The 26,379-nt window shown below is 47.2% G+C and overlaps 3 protein-coding genes across 6 annotated transcripts in view; all 3 read right to left on the bottom strand.

Annotated features, from left to right (window-relative positions):
• Positions 1 to 4,286, bottom strand: part of ZNF304 (zinc finger protein 304) — a 9,361-nt gene extending 5,075 nt beyond the window's left edge. Inside the window, exons 1-2 of one of the 2 annotated variants that reach the window (XM_045292318.1) lie at positions 4,062 to 4,286; positions 434 to 560 (exon numbers count right to left, since the gene is read on the bottom strand). In XM_045292318.1, the coding sequence (XP_045148253.1) occupies positions 434 to 560; positions 4,062 to 4,091 (157 nt within the window). In that variant the 5' untranslated portion in view covers positions 4,092 to 4,286. The other variant, XM_045292319.1, reaches the window with a different exon arrangement.
• Positions 4,287 to 5,490: 1,204 nt separating this feature from the next.
• Positions 5,491 to 20,561, bottom strand: LOC105979782 (zinc finger protein 543-like). 3 transcript variants are annotated; one of them, XM_045292315.1, is made up of 5 exons: positions 17,311 to 17,418; positions 16,459 to 16,585; positions 15,270 to 15,365; positions 11,184 to 11,498; positions 5,491 to 6,079 (listed from the first exon to the last, which is right to left on the bottom strand). In XM_045292315.1, the coding sequence occupies exons 1-5, from the start codon at positions 17,338 to 17,340 to the stop codon at positions 5,985 to 5,987; spliced, it is 663 nt and encodes a 220-aa protein (XP_045148250.1). In that variant the 5' UTR covers positions 17,341 to 17,418; the 3' UTR covers positions 5,491 to 5,984. The 3 variants fall into 3 exon arrangements, with proteins under 3 accessions (XP_045148250.1, XP_045148249.1, XP_045148248.1); XM_045292314.1 differs by lacking the exons at positions 5,491 to 6,079; positions 17,311 to 17,418 and adding an exon at positions 20,487 to 20,561 and having other exon boundaries at positions 9,371 to 11,498; XM_045292313.1 differs by lacking the exon at positions 5,491 to 6,079 and having other exon boundaries at positions 9,371 to 11,498.
• LOC101662401 (zinc finger protein 543-like) lies at positions 19,272 to 20,500 on the bottom strand. The gene has a single exon (XM_030886226.2). It carries the CDS (start codon positions 20,438 to 20,440, stop codon positions 19,301 to 19,303), a length of 1,140 nt encoding a protein of 379 aa, XP_030742086.2. The 5' UTR covers positions 20,441 to 20,500; the 3' UTR covers positions 19,272 to 19,300.
• Positions 20,562 to 26,379: the final 5,818 nt, after the last annotated feature.

Genomic DNA, 26,379 nt, shown 5'->3' on the forward strand with positions numbered 1-26,379 from the left:
TTAAAAAATCAAAAAAAAAAAAAAAAGCTGGCTTCAATCCTGGACACTCTCTTGATGGCTTTTTCTGAGAAAAGCTAGCTTCCATATTACGGCATATTATGGGAATGCTCTCATGACAAGAAACTAAGGCCTCAGGTCAACAGCCAAATGGGACTACTGTTCACAGCCCCAAAGAAAGGAAACCTTGCGTGAAATCACGTGAGTGAGCGTAAACCCGGATTCTTCCCCAGGTGGGCCTTCCTATGCGGCCACAGCTGTGTTCAGCCGCTTGACTGCCACTCATGAGAAACCCTGAGCCAAAAGCATCCAGGTAAGTTGTCGCCAGGTTCCCAACCCTTAAAAAAAAGAGGGAAAACGGTTCTCTGTTGCTTTTAACTGCTAAGTTTTACAGTGATTTACGACTTAACAATAGGTAACTAAAACAGGAACTTACCCAAGGAGGCCACCAAGGCAAAGTTCTCCAGCATTACATCGCGGTACAGGCGTCTCTGAGCCTCATCAAGGAGCCCCCACTCCTCCGGGGAGAAGTACACGAACACATCATTGAAGGTCACGGAGTCCTGTGATGATGGGGACAACTCAGCCCACAGGTGTCATCTCTCCCAGGGCTCCCAGTCTACCCACTCACACGTTGGCCTCCTGCCCACTCTATTAAGTTCAAAAGCAGGGGCCAGGCCTCATCTGAGCTGGTCATCTGATCTTTTCTCCCACAGCATGACTGATGGGTTCAAATTGCCAACCTTGCAGTTAGCGGCCAAATGCCTAACCATTGTGCCATCAAGGTCCCTACGCCTCCAGTACTAGGGTCTTAAGGAGTTTAATTCACGCTCCTCCCAACCCCTGGCTAACAGCATATACATATCTCTATAGCATCTTGTATGCCACTCTGCACCTGGTACCTAGGGAGTGCTTGTAGCAGTTACATAATCTGTTGTCAGTTTGAGACTATTAGGAGTGAAGGGGTGGAGTTTAGCCTGTCAATCAGGTCGCAGTTTGATGACCTCATTTGGAGGCACAAGGCAGATGAATAGCTCACTGGAGGAGGGACACATGTTCATTCCCTGCGAGACATCCTGTTGAGAAGACACAGAGCTATGCTAGAGCCCTGGAGCTAAAGGAGCCACGTGGAGACCCCTGCCAGCGCTGAGATGCTTCTACTGCCACTGGATCCACAAGACTTTCCAACCTCTGTCCTGTGCTCTTCCAGCATTCAGTGTCATTGCATGTGTTCTGTAAGTCTGAAGAGGACTTTATAGATTGCTATAGGACATATGGGCTAATATTTGGCTTATGGACCTGATCTGGACTGGGATGTTTTCTCAATATTCAATTGGTCTTTTATATAAAGCTTTCTTATACATATGAGTATCTATGAATTTGTTTCTCTAGTGCTCATCTGTCCTTGTAACACTCAAAACTCAGGTGCCCAAAGAAGAGACCCAGTCAAAACAAAAAAAAGAGAAGAAACCCAGTCTCCACTTTCTCATTCCCTTGTTCACTCCTGGCCCCGCCACCACAACTTGAAGATAAACCAGTGCTCCTGAGTTGATTCTGACTGATGGTGACCCAATGTGTGTGAAAGTAGCCTCTTCAATGGTTGTGGGCTGCCAGAAAGTTGAACAAATATGTTTTGGAAAATGTACATTCAGAATGCTCCTCAGAAGCAAGGATGGTAAAGATGCTTCATCTCGTGTACTTTGGACATGTCATCAGGATGTACCAATTCCTGGAGAAGTGCGTCATTCTTGCTAAAGCAGAGGGTCAGCAAAAAAGAGAGAAACTTTCAGTGATAACAACTGACAAATGGGCTCAAATACGGCCACGACTGTTGGCAGAGGATGGGGCAGCTTTTGCGCTGTGGTACATATGGGCCACTATAAACCACAGCCAACTCAACAGTCTGTACCAACAAAACATGATCATTCAGAAGTTGACCATGAGGCCTTCTGAGGTTCCTCTGGTTGCACATGAACTCTTTGGTAAGTTACCAAGTACAACGTGCTCACCACCCAGAGATTACTGACCTGATAGCCCTCCTGAATTTAATTCATGGTTCCATCTGACTCCATTTTTCAGCCTGAACCACTCCCCAGAACCTATATGCCCAGCTAGATGCCTCAACTGAGGGCTCTCTGGAACATCTCGAAACCAAGCTCCTGACCCAGTCCCTGAAAACAGCTCTGACCCATCAGCTCCCTCCGTTGATGACACACCCACCATTCTTCCAGCTAAAACCAAAAAGCCGAGACCCTCCTTTCTCCTTCCTTTCTTAGTTCACCTCTCGAATCAGAAAATCTAGCCAATGAACTTAACAAGCAGATAGCGAAGTCAACCACTTCGTTTACTTCCAGTCACCATCAGTACACACGGACCCATTCCATGGGCTCTTGCCTACGGCTGAGTCAGATCAGCTGTCTCTTCTGCGCCACAGCATCCCTGGCTTTCACTACCCTTGGAACAGAGGTTCAGCTCTTCCGGCAGATGTCCTGCCTGACTCTGGTCCCCTGCTCTCTGTTCCAAGAAGCATAATTAAGACAATGTTCCTTGAACACAGGAGCCCTAGTGGTGTAGCGGTTACGAGTTAGGCTGCGATCTGCAAGGTCAGCAGTTGGAAACCACCAGATGCTCCATGGGAGACGGACAAGGCTTTCAACTCCTGTAAACAGTTACAACCTTGGGAATGCTTACGCGCAGTTCTACCCTGTCCTGCAGGGCTGCTAGGAGTCGTCATCAACGTGATGGCAGGGCGTTCTGTTTCGTCGTCCCTTGAACATTCCCAAATAATCCTCACCTCCAAGCACCTAAACATGCCCGTTCCTGGGTCTATTACACCCTCTGGTCTTCATCCCACTGGTCTCCAGAAATGGGAACCTCTCCATTTAAACCTCTGGCCTGAATTCTGGAACCAGGGACCCCAGAATCAAGCGAAGACAAAGGAGAGTAATTCTCATCAGAAAACCTGGTTGGGCCTACTTTAAAAAAAACACACATACAAAATCCACCCACTTCTCTAACTTCCATAGCCACCACTCTGGTCCACTGACCTGGATGACCACCATCATCTGTGTTACTGCAGTAGAGAAGTAGACTCCGTTCTGGCTCCCCACCTGTAATGGTTAGATCTTGTCAACTTGATATCCCTGTGCAGAGGTAGGGGTGGGGTCTAACCTCTCAATCAGGTCATAACCTGGTGAAGCCCCTTTGGGAGTGTGACCTTTTTATGAGAGGACTGAGCTCTCTTGATGTTCACCTATCTACTTGCCTCGGTGGCGCGGCCCTGGGCGCTGTGGTGCCCTGTCACGTTCCCGTGGAACCCTGGATCCACATAACTCTTCCACTAGCCTGGGATTTCCCTACGTCTCTTCACTCTCCTGCCTTAGCGGGAAGCTGCATCAGTCTGAGGGGGTTCCAGCTAGCTGCGGACCCACCTTTTCACCACACAAAGTTCATCTATATATATTATATATCTCTAATGTCACTAGTCTTGTTTCTCTAGAAAATTCAGGCATCCCAATCAGGTCTCCACTCTGCAGGCAGAGGCGACTTGCTACTACGGGAACCAGAACACTTGCAGTTTCTGTTACAAGCCTTGTGTGGTTCCCACCACCCTCCGACACATTCGTTCACTTCGAGGGGCCGCCATGTCTACCGTTTCCTGTGCTCTGGATCTCTGAAACCAAGAGCCAAAACTAACCCGAAACACCCCTAATTCGTTCTCGTCTCCAAGGATTTGTACAAACTGGTTCCTCAGCTTTGGGCACCCTTCCAGAGTTCATCCCACGGGTCGCCGGGAATTGGAAATTCTCCCATAACCTCCGAGAGTGATTGCCCTCCGGAGGCCCAGGTCCTGGCGGTGAAAACTCAACGCACTGCCGTCGTGTCAACGCCGACTCAGGGCGACCCTACGGGTCAGGGTAGAACTGGACGTGGTCGGATGTAACTCTTGGCAGGTGCAGGTAGCCTCACCTTTCTCCCGCGGAGCAGCCTGAGAGCTGAAAGCGCCAAGTCGCACCATCCATCCCCGGCAGGTGAGCGGGGGCGCACACGAGACCCTCTCTCACCTGAGCCCAGGCCGTCCGCGGCGGCGCCATGGGATCCCGCGGGCTGGACCGAGTCCTGGGAGACTGACAGACGGGCGCGTCGCGACCGAACCCTGACACCCCAGCTGGTCTGTGACCTCCGGCTTCCCCGGGGGAAACGGCTGCACACTCGGGGGCCGCGAGGTCAGGTGCGGCGGCCCTCACCGACCTGGACGCGGCTCGCAGCAAAGGCGCGGGGAAGGTGCTGCCCTCGTCGGGGCCCTTCCCAGCCCACCTCAAACCAGAGGCTGCGAACCGGGATCCACCGTGCGGCTGACAGATCGGCGCAGGCAAATGACGTCCATGGCGGTGACGCCGGAAGTACCGCCCTAGCAGCCAGGAACGCCCACGCCCTGGGCTGCCATTGGCTTAAGGTGCCGGGATGACTTATGGGTAATGTAGTCTGTACGCTGCATCCAAGCAGACGTTGAGCACCCTTCCCTAGTTAGGAGACAGTGGTTTGGCGGACTGCAACCTTCAGTGGAGAGCCCAAAAGTCCGCGTCCTGAAGCGACAAACTCCTTTTAAAGGGGACACACCATCCGCCCCCCACCCCTAACCCAGGGGGATGAACAACAGAAACGTGGGTGTAAGGAGACAGTGGTCAGTGTTAAGATATGAAAACAATAATAATTTATAATTTATCAAGGGGTCATGAGGGAGGTGGGGGAGGCAGGGGAAAAAAGGGACCTGTTACCAAGGGCTAAATAGAAAGTAAATGTTTACAAAATAATGATGGCAATGTATGTACAAATGTGCTAGATAAAACTGATGTATGGATTGTTTTAAGATCTGTAAGAGCCCCCCCACACAGTGATTTTTTTTTAAGAGGACACACCAAGATTACCATAGCCACCAAGGACAAAGCCAGGGCAGTCAGAAGTCTGGGGGGAAATGGGGAGCTAATAACAATGAGGGCAGGAGTGGAGAAAATGTTCTAAAACTGATGGTGGTACTGATTGTACAACTCTTCTTGATGTGATTGAACTGCTGAATTGCATGTGAATCATATGCCAATAAAACTTGTTTAAAAAACGATGGGGGAAAATAAAAATACAAGGATCTCCAGCAGGTGGTCACTTCCTCCTCTTTGCACCTGAAACTCTGGGAGAACTCTAAGCTTTGTGGACTGATTCCAACTGGAAAATGAATGAGTGGACCTCGACTGTGGGATGGTGTAGTGGTTGCTACAGTGAATTGCTACTCGCAAGGTCAACAGTTAGAAACCACGAGGGGCTCCTTGGAAGAAGCAAGGCTTCTTCTCCACATAGCAGTGCCATCTTGGGAACCCACAGGGGCAGCTGTACTCTGGCCTGGAGTCACTATGACTCAGAGTCAACTCAATGGTAGGGAGGTTTTTTAATGTTTTCAGCAGCACTGGTGGTGGTGGGGACACAGTAGTTTCACGTTGGGCTGCTAACCTCAAGGTCAGTAGTTCAAACCATCAGCCTCTTTGAAAGATGAGGCTGCCCACTCCAGTAAAGAGTTGTTGTTAGATATCGTTGAGTTGGGACTCAGCGACCCTATGTAAAGAGTCCCAATCCAGGACACTTTCAGGGACAGTTTACCCTGTCTCACAGCGTCGCTGTGTGTCAGGATCTCCTAGATGGCAGTATTTGGTTTGGTTTGGTGGTGCTATGGCTAAAGCACTTGGTCGGCAGTTCCCTTCCACCAGCTGTTTCCCAGGAGAGAGCTGTGGCTTCACTAAAGTTCAGCCTCTGAAACCCTGGGGGGAAGTTCAACTCAGTCTGTCGGTGTTGCTGAGGCTGTGTTTCTCTTTTGAATTGTTGTTGGTTCCTGCGTTCCTTCTTTTGCTTCTTCATCGGTTTACACTCAAGGTGACCCTATGCCAGCTGAGTAGATCTACTCCATCGGGATGACAAGGCTGTGACCTTCCAGAAGCGGATCACCAGGCCTGTCTTCTGCAGCACGTCTGGGTGGGTATGAACTGCCAATCTTTTTGATAGTAAGCACTGTTCTTTGGGGAGGTGAGGAAGACCACTGCAAATTCAGAGTAAAGACAATGAGAGATCATCCAGATGAGCGAGGCCATTGGCAGGAAGCCTATCATGGTCCCCAAAGAAATCATGCTCTTGCAGTTCATTGATAGGCTACAGAAAACAAATCACAGAATTATGATAGACTACCAATCAATTCATCGCTGTTGTAGGTGGGACACATGCACACGTGTAGATGAAGAAAAGCTTACAAGATTGGTTGTAAGCCATCTGGCTACTTATTGATCAGAGGTCTTCCCTTTAGACCCCCTAGGCAAGTCCCATGAGTGTGAGACTGCCATCCCTGCCATCATATCTGTTCCAGCTCATAGTAGTGACCCTACAGAGGGCTTCTGAGACTGTAAACCTTCCCAGAAGCAGCCAGCCTCATCTTTCTCCAGAGGAACAACTGGTGGATTTGAACCACTACCCTTCAGTTAGCAGCCTAATGCCCCATACACTACCACCAGATAACACCATGAGGAGCATTCAAAGTGGGTCCAGGATTAGTTCTATGCTATTTTCTTAAACATAGAGCCCAAAATCCAGCTTAAAGAATATACCTACCAAAAAAATACCAAAATACTATAATCAATGAGTGAATGGTAATAATTGTGAAATTAACAGATATGTGTAAGGACACATTGTTTTAGCTGTGGAAATTCCAAAAATTTCACTTTACAGTAAATTTTCACGTCTTTTAAGTTGCAAACTAAGATTTCTCCATTCCCCTCCTTCCCCTGAGTTATCCTGATTCTTTAAGTTGTTTTGTTGTAATACTCATTTGATCCTTAGAATACCATTGGGGAGGACATGTTTAACAAGGATTAATAGAACTGAGAAACCCCTGTGAGGATTAGGACTCAATTGGGAAAGTCACACAGGTACTCTATCCTCCCAATACCACACAGAAAATAAAGGAGAAAATACAGGCAAACTGATTGGGATCAAAACAATTGTATTGGGAAGACTATCTTTCAATATTTAAAATTTTAGTTAAAAAAAAAAAAAAGACTCGTAAGATCTTGAGTGGCCCAGTAAACTACTAATCCATATGTATACCCTTACCAAATAAAACCCAAACCCACTCAATTTCAACTCACAGCAACCCTACAGTGGTCCTTAGGTTGTCTAACTAAGTTCAAACTTTTGTTCAAATACTGAAAAGTTTGAGAATGGAACATATTTTTCCCATAAGAAATAAAGGAAGACTGTGAGAATAGCGAGACCAGGAGGGTGGAGGCAGGGTGGGGTGGAAAGGGGAAACCGATTACAAGGATCTACATATAACCACCTCCCTGGGGGCAGAAAAGTGGGTGAAAGGAGATGTCGGACAGTGTAAGATATGACAAAATAATAATTTATAAATTATCAAGGGTTCAAGAGAGAGGGGGAGCGGGGAGGGAGTGGGAAAAATGAGGAGCTGAAGCCAAGGGCTTAAGTGGAGAGAACGTGTTTTGAGAATGACGAGGGCAACGAATGTACAAAATGTGCTTTACAGAATTGATGTGTATATGGATTATGTTGAGTTATATGAGCCCCCAATAAAATGATCTTTTAAAAAGTAATGGAAGACCAAATAATTAGTTCTGAGGCCCCAAAATGACACGTATAAATTCACTTTTCCAACTAGGCTCCATCTTTCTCGTTAAATATGAAACCCCTCACAGCTCAAGCCTTCGTAACCATCAGAAAGGCAATGTGGACCAAAGGTGTTCAGTACATATTTTTAGCCCTATCCTCAGCTATCTAATTCTGACACTGGACAGCAATGAATGTCTGAGTAAGTCAAAGAGTTCCTGCTTTTGCCTGGCTATCAGAGAGCACAGTGTCTGGGGTCTTAAAGAACAAACAGCTATCTAACCCCTGTGGAAGAAGCACACACTGTGTGACTGAAGGATTATGGATAATAAAACCCAAATCTGAAGGTCGGAATGGTTTCAGAGCTTAAATTGTGAACACCTGGTTTGCAGATTATGGGTAACAGTGGAAGCCCAGAATCCATTTGCAGGGTCCACACATGGATTAAGCCCCCAGTGAATGTCCTCTGACCAGTGGAAAGATGTGACTAAGTCTTATCAGAGAATACTGTAGATTATGGCAAATGTAGCTAAAATGTAATACCTTATCAGTTGATCTCTTCTGACCCATTTTTAATCTTTTCTTTTTGATTTTTCACCCATTCATTGTTGAATTTTTCATTTGCCTATTTGTGTTGTGCCTGATTTTCTGCATATAAGACCCAGGGACGGTAACGACATGGCGGGGAAGGACAGGGGATGGAGAGCTAATGCACACCGGAAGAAAATGCTCTGAAGTTGATGGTGGTGGTGATCGCACAGGCCTTAAGATGACTCAATGATTCTATCGTATGATAGGTGATATATATGCCGGTAAAGCGTTTGTAAAGAATGATCTGCTATGTAGACCCCAAAATAATTCACTAAAAGCTTTGGAAAAAATGGAGGAAAAAAAAGTATTGCTACCAGGGTTGTTTGCCCAAGTTTATTCCAAACAAAATGTGTTTTAATATATTTCCTATGATTAGTGGATGGCGGCAAACTACTACTCTCAATAAGACACTTTATCTTAGTTGTGTTTAGGTGCCTTTAAAAAAGGTCCAATTAAAGCAGTGGATTCTACAGCAATCTGCTGGGCCAGTACAATTCAGGGCAGAGAAGTCTGCTCAAAAGGTTGTCAACTGTTTGTGGGGGTTCCCAAGGAGCAATCTTAATAGATATTCTCAAAGGACACAGGATGATCAGTTTATTAGGAAGATTTTTAAAATAAATAAATAGATAGATAGATAAATAAATAATAGCATCACTAAGAAAAAGGCTAGGACATTTGCTGAGTAATTTTTCTTCTATCACAATGCATCTGCCCATTCTTTGCACATAGCCAGGGCTGAGCTACAAAAACTTCATTAAGAATACATACCCCATCCACCCGACAGTCCTTTCTTGCCCCATTCAGACTTCTCCCCTAAACTCAAAAGTTTTTAAAAGAAACACAATTAATGAATCCTTTGGTTGTCTAACTAAATTCAAATTTGTGTTCAAACACTGATGTCCAAACTGTCATTTTAATGTGGTGTAAATGCAAAAGCCCTTATGTCTTTGGGGAAAGGATAGAGAGATGGAAACACTGCCATCATTAAGTGTATAGAGCAGTGGTTCTGAAGCTGTGGGTTGTGACCCCTTTGGGGGCCGAATGACCCTTTCACAGGGGTTGCCTGATTCATAGTAGCAAAATTACAATTATGAAGCAACAACAAAAATAATTTTATGGTTGAGGGGGTCACCACAACAGGAGGAACTGTATGAAAGGGTTGCGGCATTTGGAAGGTGGAGAACCACTGGTGTAGAGGATATATCCAGACATAGTAACCTTACATTTTAATATTTTTAAATAAAGGTTTCTATGATTTTGTAGCAATAGTTTGACTTTCCTTTGTACATGTAAATCAATGAGATGAGATCCTTTCACTTCTGACGTCCCACTACCGTTCCCACAAAAGGGAAAGGACAAACTGACATAGGCTTGGTAGGAAGTATGATGTAAACTGGCTCCATGTGTTTCTGCTCTACATCCCCCGTGCTTTAAAGAAATCATCCTGAGATAACTGTGAAGTGTAAACTAAGAAGAGAGATGTGGCTGAAGGTTCTCCTAAGTGCACAATAACCACTTGCTCTTGCCCCTTGATCAATTCTTAGATGTAGAGCCAGTCTCGAGGTGGATCAATTTCTACAATGTCTCTGAAGACAAGCCATCGTCTTCCCTGGAATGCTTTCATGATGGGGGTGAATCTAATGGGAGTCCCCTTTGGTGTAAATGATTAGACATTGAGTAAGATGTTTCCTCTGACCAAAAATTTTCCTCAGTGGTTACATTCAAAGAGTCCATCCCCAGGGGCAGTCCTTGGATGTTGACTGATGTTTTCTCATTTGTGAAAGGTCTTTCTACGTCTAGTACACTAACAAGACTTCTCTCAATATGAATCTTTTGGTGCTGAGTGAGGGATGAGCTGTGACTGTAGGCCTTCCCACAGTCACTGCACTCACATGGTTTCTCTCCAGTGTGAATCACGGAATGTCGAATGAGGTTGGTACTTCGGCAAAAGGCTCTTCCGCACTCAGTGCACTCATAGGGCTTCTCCCCAGTGTGAATGCGCTGGTGTCTCGTGAGGTGTGACCTGCGGTTGAAGGCCTTACCACATTCTATGCACTCATAAGGCTTCTCCCCGGTGTGGATGTTGTAGTGGCGAATGAGGTCTGTCCTATCGCTAAAGGCTTTCCCACACTCTTTGCACTCAAAAGGTTTTTCCCCAGTATGGCTCCTTTTATGTAGAACAAAAGTTGAATAGTGGGTGAAGGCCCTCCCACACTCACTGCACTGATAAGGTTTCTCCCCAGTGTGAATCCGCTGGTGTTGCTTAAGGTGTGACCTGCGGTTGAAGGCCTTCCCACAATCGGTGCACTCGTAGGGCTTCTCCCTGGTGTGGATGATGTCGTGTTGGATGAGATCTGCACTCTCACAGAAGGCTTTTCCACACTTGTTGCATTCAAAGGGTCTCACTCCAACGTGAACCTGCTGATGCCATGTAAGGTATGACCTGTGTTTGAAGGCTTTCCCACACTCAGCACACTCACAGGGCTTCTCTCCTGTGTGTATGACATAGTGCCGGATGAAGCCTGGCCTATCACCAAAAGCTTTTCCACACACTTTGCACACAAAAGGCTTTTCTCCTGTGTGGCTCCTCTTATGTAAGACAAAAGTGGAGCGGTGGGTAAAGGCCTTTCCACATTCAGTACATTCATAGGGCTTCTCCCCAGTGTGAATCCGCCGGTGCCGTGTGAGGTGTGACCTGCGATTGAAGGCCTTTCCACAATCAGTGCACTCATAGGGCTTGTCCCCGGTGTGAATAATATAATGCTGAAGAAGGTGTGTGCTCTTGCTAAAAGCTTTCCCACACTCTGTGCACTCATAGGGCTTTTCCCCAGAGTGAACCCGTTCATGTATAACAAGGAGGCAGTTCTTGTCAAACACTTTGCTACATTCTTTGCAATTATAGTGCTTTTTCTCTTCATGAACTGAAGGATCTTTACCTTGTCCTGCATCATGAACAAAGAGAGTATCTCCTGGAAGGATTCGCTTTTGTACAGTCCACGAATGGATATTTTCATCTGTCCACACGCCATCACGTTCTGGGCTCATGTTTCTGGGGAGCATCTCCTTCTGGAGGTCTATCCTTGGATTTACGTTTTCTTCCTGCATACACCATGGTCCTTTCTGATCTATGGTTCTCTCCGACCTGAAGTTCCCTGGGGCACCCTGCTTCAGTTTTTCCTGGGGTAACACTTCATCAGACAAGGCCAGCTCACAAGTGATAGGTATTGTTGTGTCATCCTTCTCATTCTCACCTGAAGGGAGTGCAGTACACAAATCAGTTATTAGTGATTAGCATAGCACCCATGATACAGAAGAAACAATATCACCACTTCAGTGAGAACATGTAAATGGAAATCATGCCTCTGTACTTGCTGTGTTTTGATATGCCTAAAACTCGGATTTGACCTTTCTTTTGTTTCTTATTCAGACTTAAATTAAACCTTTAGAGAGAAACCCAGAGGGCGAGTCTGGGGAGGCGACACAGAGTCTAGCACAGAGACTCGTGCTTACAGTCAAGATTGGCAACAAGAGGCCAGAGGAATGTGGTGAGCATGCTCCAAACCAGGACATCTCAAGGTACTACAAAGAGTCAGGGAAAGGGGGCTTATGGTAGCTCGGCTGGTAACAGAAGGGACCAGGAGATGTCACAAAAGAGGCATCTTATAAGATATATCCTAACAGAGAGAAAGGATAGATTGAGAAGGGTGACAGGGTGGTCACTGCCACTCCTAAGCCAGGGGCTTGAGAGACAGAACTAAACGGGATCTGGGTGGACATGCTGAGGTCGGGTATGTTTGATGAAAAGACTAGCAAAAGTGACATAATCTGGTATGATTTTTTGTCTTTAAGGCAGACATTAAAGATCTATAAAAATAGAGATCTTAACACATAAGGAAACAGAAAATTTAAAGATGCCAATATCTACTAAAAAAAATCTAATTTATATGTAATACCTGTGCTAGCAAAAAGACAGGAGGGAAAAAAAACAACCCCAAAACAGTCGGGATTAAAAAACAAATTCAGGTAACTGTTTTTTCTGCAGATGTGATAGTTACACAATCTGTTGTCAACTTGAGACTCTTAAGAGTGAAGTGGTGTTAAGCCTGTCAATCAGGTCACAGCTTGATGAACAGCTTGATGACCTTATGTGGAGGTGCTAAGGAGATAAATAGCTCTCTGGAGGTGGGACATACTCTCACTTCCTGATGACAAGGTATTCCTGATGGCAAGACACATGGAGTTACATGCTGATAGAGCCAGAGCCTTGGAGCTAGAAGAGACATATGGAGACCCATGCCAGCACTCAGATGCTTCTACTGCCACTGCATCCACAAGACTTTCCACTCACTGGCCTGTGATCTTCCTGCATTCAGAGTCATTGCATGTGTTGCATGAGTTTAAAGAGGAATTTATAGATTGGTATTGGACATATGGGCTAATATCGGACTTATGGATCTGATCTGCATTGGGATATTTTCTCAATATTCAATTGTTCTTGTATATGAAGCTCTTTCTCATATACATATGAGTATCTATGAATTTGTTTCTCTAGTCCACCCAGACTGACACTGCAGAGGAGACACGAGAATGGGGAAGAGAAGGAAACAGGCATACAGGTGGTCAATTTATACCAGGATTGTGCTCTGCTCTCTTGTAATTCAGCCGTGACATAAGTGTAATACTTCACATTCCTTTAAAGTTTCTGCTATTATCACATTTTACTATCAGGGACTATAACTCTGAGAGTGTTCTGAACTGTACAAGTGAACATCCACAGGTGAACATAAGACGTCAGCAAAGTATGCACTGCTGTACGATACAGAGGAGCCCCTGTGGTGGGTACAGTGGTTACGAGCTGGGCTGCTAACCAGAGTCAGCAATTCAAAACCATCAGCCAGTCCTCCGGCTTTTCTACTCCCGTGAAGAGTTATAGTCTCAGAAACCCACAAAGGGAGTTCTACCCTGCCCTCTAGGGTCACTGTGAGTCCGCATCAACTTGACAGCAGGGAGTTTGGTTTTGGTTATAAAATACAAATTTATAAAATTACTAACTATATAATGTGTAAGAAGGAAAAGAAATGATGAGTTTGTCCTAACCAGAATATGACATAAGTTGGGGACTACTTGTCGTGTTTTCATTCTTGGGTTGGGTAATGTTATTCAAGGTATTATTTTTAAAATGAATTAATGAGCAAACTAAAATTACTTAAGTCAGAAGCATCCACGGACCAATGATGAAAGGGTGTCATTTTAACAGAGGCTTACAATTGATCTAAATCAGTATGTCTGAGGCCCAGAAAAGAAATGTGGAGAATAACTGAGTACTATGGTTAAGCGTTTGCACTCCAACCCCCCAAAAAACCTAGGCTCAAGTCCCAGAAGAACTCACTGTAAGCCACTCAAATGCCTGCGCCCCCATTTTCCCTCCTGAAAAAAACAGGTGAAAAGATTCCATTTACAGAACCTTGAACAGTGCCCATAGCATACTCAGTATGGTGATGGTCTCCAAGCAAGGTAACAATACGTGTAGTTATCACTTTTATTATGGGACAGTCAAAAAAAATACAGCTGGAAACGAATGTTGAGGCAAAGAAGTTGACGGCATAAGCACATGTACAGTAACCCCGAGGAGTATTAAAAGATTAAGCTGCAAGATGCCTAATGAAGTCAATTAGAGTTAATCAGAGAAGAAAGAGCTCCAGGGAGAACTGGGAAAGGGCTCAAGCATGTAAAGTCCAGTGCTGCACAGTAAGTGCATGTTGTACAGAGATTAAGAGTGAAGGCTTTTCCACATCTGCTCATAACCACTCAGATGACACTGGACAAGTTCTCTGCCGTACTGCTAAGTCTCAAGTCCCTCATCTGACAGAGGGAGAAACTCTCAGTGCTGGCCTCCCAGCCTGTCACGAGAGTTGAATGGGAAAGTGTTTGCAAAGCGCGCTCTCTGCAGGGTGTTCAGCATCCTCATCATTGTCATTGGAAGATAGCTGTGGCCTCCTCAAGGAAGGCTTCCATGCTCCAGTGCAGAGTAAGCTCTCATCTGGGCCTCACAGAACACAGGGGATGACATTACCGAGTGCTAATGAAGACGTGGAGCAATGAGTCCATTTCCACAAGGATAGTGGGGGTCGGAGATGGTACAGTGTGGGGCAAAGAATTTGATTTGACCTTTTCTACTTGGTTTCTGCAAATAGCCTGAGCAGTTAAGGAGCTTGAGCTTTCTAAAATAACCACACAGAGGCTACACGGGCCCCATCCTGATTAATTAACTTCAGGAAGGTGCAGGGGCATGATGCAGCCATGCATATTCCTGAGTGGAATGTTCACCAAAACTCATCGCCACCAATGCTGACTCATTAACAACCATGTCGGACAGAGTAGAGCTGCCCCTGTGGGCTCCCCAGGTTGAAATCTTTATGGGAACAGAACTCCTCCTCTTTCTCTTAGGTTTGTACCACTAGCCTTGCAGTTAGCAGCATGACGGTCATACATATGTACTGAGGCCTCAGAAGACTGTCTTTGAGGCTTCTGGGAACGATGTCCATCCATAAGTGGAAGACAATGCAGCACATCCTGGGAACCCTCTTGTTGGGAATTCTCGCAGACCGTGCCTGAAGGGGTGATAGTACTGGGTCACTAACTGCAAGTACAATTAAGTCTATAGATCTTGTGGCACTATAGTGAATTAACAAAACTGCATGAAGAATGAGTCAGCAGGGACTCTCCAGAGGACAGAGTTAATTTGCGCATATCCAGCTTTGACTGGCTGAGTGACAGAGAAAAGTTGCACACATGAGAGAGAGGAGGAACGGGGGTTGGAGTAGAGTTAGCCCAGAGCAGGATCTTGCCAAAAGCATTCCACCCTTCTCCAAGAAACTCAAGAGTCTGAAGGGAGAGGAAGACAGATGAAGCACAGGGCAAAGGGCTTCCTGGCACCCACATCCCTAGGCAGGTAACAACACAAAGCACCTTGAAGTCTGCAGGCTCCCCACCCCCCACCTGGCTGCCCCTCAGTTACTCACCTGGACAAGTGCTTTGGGCCAGGTCGTTCTTCATGGTCCCTACTGCCTGCCTGAGCTCCAGCTCATCCATCGGCTCTGGCCTGGGCACAGGACACCCTGTCCACAGAGAAAACAGGGTACAGTAATTTCTGTGAGAACAAATAAAACCATTCGGTCTACTCTGGGACCTTGGGCTAGGAACAAGACCTTGGAACGAGACCGGTCCCATCAGAGCAAACAAAATGCTGACCTATGCTGTAAAAACCTAGGGCAAACACACCATCTTTGTGCCCCAAAGGCTGAATCCTAGTCATCAGTACTCTAAAGCTAACGGAACACGAAGGCCTCAGGGAACAAATATAGTTCTGATCACTCTGTTCAGAATATTGATTGGCACTGATATAAACAGCCCGTCCCATCACCCATGTCCCTAATAACTGGGCTGTGGAAACATGTGACCAGACCAAATTTGGTTGGTCAAATCCCTATGGACAGTATGCAATCAAAACCTAAGATCAGAGCAGGCCGATGCTGGTCACAAGAGTGAATGGTCACAGGAAGTGTGAACTGGAGTGGCCATTTTCTATTTCAAGAACACCCTCACAGTGGGTAGGTGCAGGGAGAAACCATAAAAGCATGCAGAGAAAAGTAGAACTGAGAACTCCAGAGGCCTCAGACAGCACGGTCTGAGGTGGCCACTGCTTGCCACCCACTTTACAAAAAGAGCCGAGGAGAACAGACAGTAACAGAGAGGGGCTCGGAAGCCAGGGCATGATGTCTGTGCTTCCTTACAATGTCTACATCGCTCTCTCATGGAGAGAAATCATACCCTGGGGCTTGACGAGACACCCCCAATTCCTCGCAACACTCCAATTCCTCACAACACCCTTTGGGCCATTTTGAAGGAAGTAAATGTCTTTTCAACAAACCCTTTAGCTTCAGCGAGATGCAAGATCCGTCCCGCTAGGGTAAGGTGACCAGACGTCCCGCTTTTTGGTGGTTTAAAAAAGTCCCGATTTTTGGAAAGAATGCACAAGCTAGGCAACACGGTCTATTTGATCCACATAGACCAAATTTTTAATCACAAATATCCCCCCCCACCCCCACTCAATGGTGTCCCGCTTTAAATCCGGTCACCTTATGCTCGGGGCAAGAGTGCAGGAGTCCCTTTTCTCTGGTTCTCCCGCATGGTGAGGAGGGCAGGGCTTACCCAGTGAGGCCAGGAGCCCACGGGTCTCCAGCATCACCTCCTGGTACAGGGTCCTCTGGGCCAGATCCAGCTGCCCCCATTCCTTCTGTGTGAAGGTCACGGCCACATCCTCAAAAGTTACAGACTCCTGGAAAGTCAAAAGAGGGGCAGTAGTTTTGAGAATGCCGGATGGGATGGATGAGAGACGTCCCCAAGCAGCCGGCACCTCCTGGAGGGAACTCAGTACTTGGGGGCCGCTTTCAGAAGTCAAGGAAGGAGAAGAAAGCTTCCTACATGGCGAGTCATTAGAGAACACGGGCAGTAAGCACCGCGAATATCAACGAATGAAGACGAACATAAATACAATAACACCAACCGCGGTAACCAAGGCAGTAATGGAGCCTGCCAGGCCCTCACTGGTTTCTCCAAGATGCTACTGGGTGGGTTCAAGCCGACAACCCCCAGATGGGTAGACCTGGCGCAAGCCAACTTCTAAGAAAGTCTTTGTAACGGGCCGGCCCCTTTAGAGCATTCAAGGACCTGCTAGATCCTAGCAGCTAGAATTCTAGCGGAGGCCCTGTAACGAGGGCAACGCCTCTGGCAGACGGGCCTGTGCAGGTCGGGGGCGCCAGATCAGTGGGCACGGGAAAGCTGGAGGGGTCAAGGTTGGCGATGGCAGTTCCGGCACGGGGCTCAGGGTAGGGGCTGGATTCGTTTAAGAGCCCAGAAGACCCCGTAAAGGGCATCGCTCATCTTTCAGCCACAGTCTGAGGCCCCCGCCACTCCTCCAGGCCAGCCAAGGCCACTCGCACTGATGAAACGGAGACCGGCACCCCTTCGGCCAGCACAATTCCAAAGGCATCGCCCACTCACCTGCTCCTGTTCCCTCGGCTCGGCGGCCATCGTGGGACCCCGAGGCCGGGCAGGACGACATCCGGCGCCGGCCCCCCGAGCTCAGCCGATGCCAGGCTGTCCGGAGCGGGGCGGCCTCCGCTGGCTCGACTCCAAGCCCGTCTCTCGAGGGAACCGGCGCTCAGGCTCAGGGCGACGAGCGAGGCCCCGGCGGGCGCAGTGCCCACTCCCGTTACCGAGCAGGGGGCAGGTCAGGCTTGTACCGAGGCGTGGGCCCCTTCCCCCTCGTCATGCTGCCCTCGAGTACCCAGGATAACTGAGGGCTTAGACCGCGCAGGGCACCACAGCCAAAGGGACCCGATGGCCCCGAAATATGACGTCACCACAAGACACAGGAAGCCCCGCCCCGTGCCTCCAGGAAACGCCCCACTCTAGACCGTCATTGGTCAAGCTCCGGCGCAAGAATCAAAGCCTTCTGGGCAATGTAGTTCGCGGCACCCACCTCCACCCAGGATTCCAGTGCCTTTACTAAGTCTTATCTGCAAACACAACCAAGAGGCTAGTTCGCTCAGTGGAGCGGAACAAGGAGCAAGTGTAAAGCTGTCGTTGGACTCAGAGGGGATCCAGGCTGTCAAGGGGTAACTGACCCAATACCCAGGTAAGTACAAAGGTACCGAGCTGGTACCACCTCTAGGTCTGAGATGCCTGCCCACCTCTTACCATCCTTACCCTCCCCAATTATCTCCTCTCCTGACACCAGACCTGTCTCATGGAACTATGGGTAAGTCAGCAGCTAAATACCCACTGAAAGGTGGCCTCTGGAAGTCCCATGAGGGACCAACTGTATCCCACAGGCAGCCCTCTCCAGGGGTTCTGGACGGGAGCTATGTTTGGACTGTGTATACTCTGCCCTTGTTGGCAAGAGCACCAAAACATCGGATTTGTTGTCGTCAACTGAATCATCCTTAGAAGCAAGGATGGCACAATGGGCTCAAACGTGATTACGAAGGTGGGGTGGAACTGGGCGGTTGCTGTAGTCACTGGAGTCAGAGGTGCCCTGAGGGCACCTAACAAAAAGTGAAGGGGGTGCAAGTGGGGGCAACTTAAGAGTTCCCAGGACTCTGATTTCAAGCATGGTCAGTATGAAGTGGCTCCCAAATATCTGGATCATGGACACAGCTCTACATGAATGAACACAAGGAGACCAGGTTTGAGAGGTGTTTCTAGCCATGTGAGGTGAGATCACTGAAAAAATGAATGTAGATGGAAACCAGAATGGCCAAAGGACCAACCCTAAGACCAGCCTGACACTGAGGGTTGAGAACAAGAAACCAACATCGTGTTAGTTCAGCCAGCCAGCCCAGAGACATGTCAGAGAAAATTGTAGACATTACCATTAGATGTCTAAGATGGTAATGTTTCTTACTGAACGACCCTAAAGGTTTGGAGTACTAGCTACAGAAGGACTGGAACACCACATGTACAGAGATGATAGTCTAGACTCTTTGACAGATGGGACATTTCCTCTGGCGGAAGTGACTGTTTTTCCTTTGTCTTCTTTTTCTTTTAATCTGAACCTAGCAACTCCGATTGCCACACCTGAACTCTCCCTTTGTGTCCACCTTGGACACTATTCTCTGTAGTCCAATCCATGTATGTAACTGGAAGGCTGACCCAATGGTATTCCTACTGTTTTTCCCCAGTCTTCTCACCCTGCGACTTGCAACTGTGGACAAGGAAGAAGAGGGCCCGTGGCCCAATGGTTAGAGCACTTGGATGCTATCTGAAATGATGGCAGTTAGGGGCAGTTCTACTCTGTCCTCCTGGGTTATTATGAGTCTATGACAAAATGTTTCCTCAGAGGAATGACATTTGTGAGCTTTCCCTTTGGCATGAAAGATCAAGAGCCAAATAAGATGATTCATTGGACTAAAGACTGTCAGTCAGTGTGACTCTGTGGGTGCCGTGCAAGATGTGACCTGTGGCTGAAGGCCTTCCCACACTCGATGCACTAGTTACATTTAGAATTTGTCACCAATAGCAGTCCTTGGACATGGACTGTTTGCCCATTTGTGAAAGATCTGCCTACATCTGCCACACTGATTAGGCTTCTCCCTGTGTGAACCCTTTGGTGCTGAGTGAGGTGTGACTTTCGGTTGAAGGCCTTCCCACACTCAATGCACTCATAGGGCTTCTCTCCGGTGTGGATGCTGTAGTGACGAAATAAGGCTGGCCGATCACGAAAGGCTTTCCCACACTCCTGGCAGGCAAAGGGCTTTTCCCCGGTGTGACTCCTCTTATGCAGGACAAAAGTGGAGAGGTGCGCAAAGGTCCTTCCACATTCGCTGCACTTGTAGGGCTTCTCCCCGGTGTGGATCCGCTGGTGCTGTGCAAGGTGTGCCCTTTGGTTGAAGGCCTTCCCACACTCTGTGCACTCATAGGGCTTCTCCTCAGTGTGAATCCGCTGGTGCCGTGCAAGATGTGATCTGTGGCTGAAGGCCTTCCCACACTCGATGCACTGGTTGGCCTTCTCCTCTGTGTGACTACACTGGTGTCGCAGAAGGTATGATTTGCGACTGAAGGTTTTCCCACACTCTGTGCACTCATATGGCTTCTCCCCACTGTGAATCCGCTGGTGTTGTGCAAAGTGTGACCTGTGGATAAAGGCTTTCCCACATTCTGTGCACTCATAGGGCTTTTCCACAGTGTAAAACTGCTGGTGTCGTGCAAGGTGGGCCCGGAGGCTGAAGGCCTTCCCACACTCTGTGCACTCAAAGGGCTTCTCCCCCGTGTGGATCGCATGGTGCTGGAGGAGGTTTGTGTTCTTGCCAAACATTTTCCCACATTCTGCGCATTCGCAGGGCTTGGCTCCTGAGTGAGTCCGTTCATGATGAGCAAGGAGGTGTCTATTGCTCAGCATTTTGCCACATTCTCTGCAAGTACAGATTTTCTCCTCTTTGTGAGTCATCACATGTCCAACTAGCTCATGAGAGCTGCCTTCATGAAGAACGCCTCCGGGAAACACTTGCTCCGGTACACCCGTTGAACACACTTCATTATATGTCCCCACACCGCCATGGTCAATGTTTAGTTTTTCAGAGAGCTGCTCCTTCTGGGGGTCTGCCTCTGGTCCCTTGCATAGGTCTTGCATTTCTGGTGGCCCCTCCTGACTCCTGTCTCATCTCATGTTGCAGTACCTAGAGACTTGGTGTGTCAGATGTGCCTGGAATAAGACTCCTTCTGTCAAGATGGGCTTGGGAGCAGTTGCCTCTGTGCTCTCAAGTCTTGCTTTGTCCCCTAAAAAATATCAGACACACAAAAGGATAGATTAGTAATGACAATTAAAAAATCAAACCTAGTGAGAATATGAAGATGAAAACTACCTTTATACCTGATGTGTGTTGATATCGCTTAAATCCAAATTGGCCGTCTCTGTATTTCCTGGTCCTTGCCTCTTTCACTGCTTGGAAGGGAGGGAAAGGGGAGAGGCTGATGAGACAGGGACAAGGCCTCCTCACAATCTGGACAGGGAGCTGGTGGGCACAGTGGAAATAGCAGTGTATGCAGTGAGGTTCCTCTCGGTGATTATCTTAGTGGAACCCTCTCATGATCAAGAGGCAATTATGATCAGACTCAGATTTCAAAGATAACCCAGATTGACCAAAACCACCACCACCACCACCACAACCCCAAAACCATATGATGAAAGACAATGAAGGGTCAATCTCCTTAGTAATAAAGAAATGCAAATCAAGGCCATATGAGGTAATATTGTCTCTGCTTGCTTGCAAAAAAAATTATGTAAGTGTACAAAATCTAGTATTGAACCAAAAACACATTAATTGTATCCTCTCCTACTTTCCTGGGGGAAGTGAAACTTGGTCTAACATTGTAAAAATATGAGAAGTACCTTTAACAGTTGAAAGTCTACTTATCCTGCAGCCCTAAACTCCCATCATACTAGAAACAGTATCAGAGAATGCCTGAAACATGTTTTGTGTGGAGACGTGTGTATGACAGTTCAAGATAGTATTGATTATGAGAAGAAAAAATACAAAGGGGCTTCAAAGTTCAAAATGTTCATAGAAAAATTATCTAATCCTTTAATTCCATTTTCCCACAAACTTTTTTAATCCCCTGGGTATCAATGCTGTGGAAAGGACGTGAGTACATTGTGATATAATAATACGAAAGGGTATGTTGCTATTGTTGTCTGGGACATTAACGTCAACTCTGCCTCATAGCAACCCTGCAGGACAGACCAGAACCGCCCACAGGGTTTTCTAGAATGCAGTCGTTATGGGCGACACAAGGTGTTTTCTCCCTTAGAGCAGCTAGTGCGGTCAAGCCACTTACCTTTGGGTGAGTAGCCAAACGCTTAACCACTGACTGACCAGGGCTTCCACAAAGTATAGGATAGCGGAAAATGATTTGGAAAATCATTGACTGACCACTTGAATGAAATGGACAATCTCAGTTTATTAGCTCTTGAGCTATCTAGGTTTTCAGTAGTACTAAAAATAGTCATAAGTAAGAACTGGAAACTTATAGCTCTAGAGCTAATAGACTGATTATTATGCATAAAAACATTCACTGAAAGAAGGGATGCAATCGAAAACCCAAAACTGAGACAAAGGGTTATCTCTGGGGGTTAGGGTGAGGGTGTGCAAAAGTGTCGGGGACCATGGGCCCCAACAGCCAAGCTCTCATAAACAGACTTTACTCTCAGCCTCAGGCCGCGGTGGAGACTTTCCCTTTCCTTTTGCTGCCTTACAGAAAAGTCCAGGTGGCCTTGGCCTTTTCCCTTATTTGTATTGGCTAACAAGCACCCAGTTAGCATATGTGCTGTTTCACCTAATTAGCATAAGGTGATGTCATTCCCACGGACCTGATCAGAAACTACTGACCACCGGCGCTGGGTGTGCTTTTGCAAGATTTCTGATTGGACGTTCAGTAGTAGCCTGATTTGCATGTCCCGCGGGCACTCCCTTCCTTTTTGCCTTGATAAGCTGCGGCTTGTGGAAAAATAAAGAGAGAACTCAGAACACAGAGAACTGCTCAGCCTCCTGTCTCGTCTCCCTTCTGAGCGTCCCGCTCCCTCTATCCAGGAACCACGTTGCTGTTCCCGCTGGACGGGACAGAAAAGAATAGGGAAAAAAAAATGGGGAGGAGGAAAAGGAAGAAGTGTACATTAGAGATAGGTGAGGTATTAAATAAGCTTACCATTCTTGGGCTATAGTGTTCGGGATATCTTAAAAAGTATAGATGAATAAAAAATGAATGAATGAAGACAAGACTATAGACTATGCGGGCTGTAAGAAGAATGGACAAGGGCGTGGGTTTCATGTTGGGCATGTTGAATTTTGGGGTATCTTTGAAAGAGTGATATGAAGCTGTAAGATGGAGAATGGGTAAAGTTTGAAATAGTCTCTGAGGGGTTGACGAGAGGCTAGGTAGAGACTGGGGAAGGTGGGAAAGGTAGAAAGCAGAAAATAACTAGGAGAGGAAGACAAGTTCTTTTCTTCACAGTTCAATAGGAAATTGATATTTTACATATAAGTCAACTCATGACATGAATATTAAAATTATTATATGATACTATATAGTATATATTACATATAATACCATATATACTCGCGTATAAGCCGATTCAAATATCAGCCAAGGCACCTAATTTTACCACAAAAACTGCATAAACAAATGTACTGAAAAACCCGGATTATACATGTCTTTATACGGTATATTAATATTAGTGTTAAAGAACTCTTTACTGTGGGTTAGGCATGTGCTGATCAGTTTCATGCACTATTTGATTTTACCCTCAAACAATGTAATGTTATAGAAACGATTATGTCCACCAGTTCAGAATAGGCTGGGTGGAGATAACTGAGATGTTCACCAAAGCAGTTCTCCAAGCACACAGCTCAACCCCATTGCCTAACCTTTCTTGCCTAAACGAAACCCAGGGAATGAGAGTAGAGCAGTATATGGAAGTGAGTTGGACATTTCTCCAAACATTCTCGTTAAACCTACACCAGCTGGAAGCTGCCAGAGCAACCTTAGAAGCCACCTGTTGATGTTATAAAGTACTGTACTCGGATCTTGGAAGAAGGAAACTAAAGATTTAAAGAAAGCAGCCTATATGACGAGAGGTCTACAAGCATTATAAGCTCATCTACACTGAGACCGGAAGAATTAGAGGGTACTCATGCAGGTCACAACACATGGATCCTGGTAGATTGGAAGAAATTTGTGAAACAGAACCCAAATTCTTTAAAAATTTTCAGACTTACTGGACCAGCTGAGTCTGGAGGACTCCCCAAGATGATAGCTCTGAGATATTCTTTAAACCAAAACTACTTCAAGGACACCATTTCGCTGAATAACAGCTTGGCTCACAAAATAAAAGAATATTACCTAATAAGTATTGTGCTCCTTTTGAAATTCACCTCGTGGTGTCTAAATGATCAACTACTACTTTAAAACAAACATGAAAAGGAGTCAGGGAAGTTAGATTAATGGAAATGGAACAACCAGAAGAAAAAGAACAAGGCTTTTCATGCATTGTGAAGAATATAACAAATGTACTGAACAATTTCTGTATAAATTGTTGACTGGAAACCTAAACTGTTGTGCAAATCTTCATTGAAAACAGGAGAAATAACTTCACCTCAGGGTCTGAAGACCAGATCATTATGTGACAGTGGAAGATGAGTACATCACCACATAGCTGCAGGACCGCCGAAGATCATGACCCAGCTAAGTTGACATATGACGTCACATACAAGTGTTAGTCTCGTTTCACACGTGTTTGTTCCTGCCAGACCTATGCCGCTAATATACACAATGGTCAGGTAGAAGACTTATTACCGATAAAACAACTTTATTGACAGTGCAAACGACTGATCATCAGTCATCTAAGGTAAAACTGTGCAAGCTTCGCTCCAGGAAGGAAAACTGAGGGGACCTGCCACCATATGGTGCTGCAGCATCAGTGGCGACTGCCAGAGAACCCATTTGAGGACCAGGAACAAGGAGAGCATGCAAAGAAACAAGAGTCTGGGGTTGTCACCCACCCACCAGGAGCCAGTCCCACCCCTGAGCTTCTCGTTAGGTACTTGTCAGGCTTTAGGATTTTATTAATCCTTGAATCCCTATACCCTCCTCGTTGAATCGACTGGATGGCAGTGTGTTTGCTCTTGATCGATCTGTTGTTGGTCGCTGATTGACACTCTTAACTCCATGTGACAGAACACACCCGCCCCACAGGGTACCATAGGCGATTAAGCGGAGCTGATGGGTGGAATCAAACCGCAGACGTTAGCAGCGGGGAAGCTTAACCATTGTGTGCTGTCAGGATTCCTGGACCCTCGCAGTGCCTAAGGAAAAACCTATTACACCAGCTTAGCATGCCGTGAATAAAATTCTGCAGAGAAATCCAGCGATGTCCTGGGCTTCCGGCTGGCCCAGGCTCCCGCTCCCACCTGGCCGAGAAGCAGCCACGTCCCTAGACGCTCTCCACTCACCCGCGCCCGGTCCCTTACCGCCGCAGCCACCGTGGGACTCCATGAGGAAAGGTGTGATGCTGGAGAGGCTGGCGATCAGGGTGGATCCCGGGGGTGCCCATACCAGGGACGCTGTGTCTTCGCCCTCCTCTGGTAAAAGGGGTTAGAGGCTCTGGGCACCGTCTCCAGAGCTGCAAAAATGGCGGGGGGGGCACACTGGCAACAGGACCGGTGGGGACCCGGCGAACACTAAGGTCACGTCTCCAGCAAAGGCTCGAAAGGGAGGGGGACAACAAGCCAACAAGACTGGAAATTGTCACAAATCTGCGTTCCAGTCCACGCTGTTCCGGTTCTGAGGAAATCCGTCCCCGGAAAATGACGTCGTTGACATCTAGGGGCCGGAAGTCCCGCCCCCAAGCTATGTTGGGCCGTGATTGGCTCGTGGAGTCAGTACACAGCTTTCTGGGTAACGTAGTCGTTTCTCCGCGACCAGCCCGGTAGGGGGCGCCAATCTGCGTCTGTCTTATCCACGTGACCGCGCCTGAGGCTCAGAGGCCAGCCTCAGACCAGGCCCGCGTGCGAAGCCGCCGTGACTCCAGTGGAAACCGAGGCTTGGGAGGACATTGCCCGGGTGCCTCAGCAAGTGCCCTGGCGTGGAAGGGCCTCGAGACTTCCCCACTCTGTTCTCTCCTCTCTGGGCCCTCTCGTTTAGAGCAGAGATATAGGACCGGCCCAAAGCACGGCCCCCAAAGGCACGGAAGCCTTGCACAGAGCCCAGCTGCACACGTGGGCCGCCCTCGCCAGGGGCTTTGACCTGATGTGTCTCAGTTAATGTCTTCCGTGAATGTCGTTGCCAAGAGCAACATAAAGGTGGATCTGTCCCTATGGGATCTTTGTTGCACTATGGACTAACTGCAAGACTGGCGGTTCAAAACCAGCAGCCCTCTCCTGGGCAGACAGATGATGCTGTCGGTTGCCATAAGAATGGACCACCAGCGGTTGATTAGGATCTGAAGGGACTGGATGATAATGGGTTGGGTTTGGTCATTTTAACAAAGCGAGGAGGCGGCAAGTGGAAGCGACTTGGAGGAAAACCAAAGGACTTCAGTTTCCAATGTTGCTAGGTGCCTTCTAGTCAGTTCTGAGACCCTACTAACAACATGACGGACCACCGTCCGGTCCTGCTAAATCCTCACAGTTGTTCGCTTTGAAATGTCCGGGAGATCCTAAAGTAACTTCATCAAGTAGATAACTACACAGGAAAGTTGGGAGGCGTTCTGGCTTGGAGACAGAAACATGAGCGTCTGAAGCTTTCACTTTCAGTTTCTTATAAAGGTTGAGCTCACCATCGGAATGTACAGATGGAAAAAGGAAACGCTACCAACCCCTGGAGAGCCCGTTATGTGGTTGGGGACAAAACCCCGTCAAAACCATGCTAGGCATTCTATCAGTCTTCCGGGGAAAGTCTTTCAAGAGGCCTTAAAATTGCCAGGGGTGGGGTTTTTTTGGACTGTATGGCCCTGGAGATTGAGTCCTAGCTGAGAACGGAAGCACTACATGCACATAAGACTTTACAAATCCAAGC

This window comes from Echinops telfairi, unplaced genomic scaffold, assembly GCF_000313985.2.
Source record: "Echinops telfairi isolate 266 unplaced genomic scaffold, ASM31398v2 ScPeMD7_655;HRSCAF=1070, whole genome shotgun sequence".
In the NCBI taxonomy this organism is placed as follows: domain Eukaryota; kingdom Metazoa; phylum Chordata; class Mammalia; order Afrosoricida; family Tenrecidae; genus Echinops; species Echinops telfairi.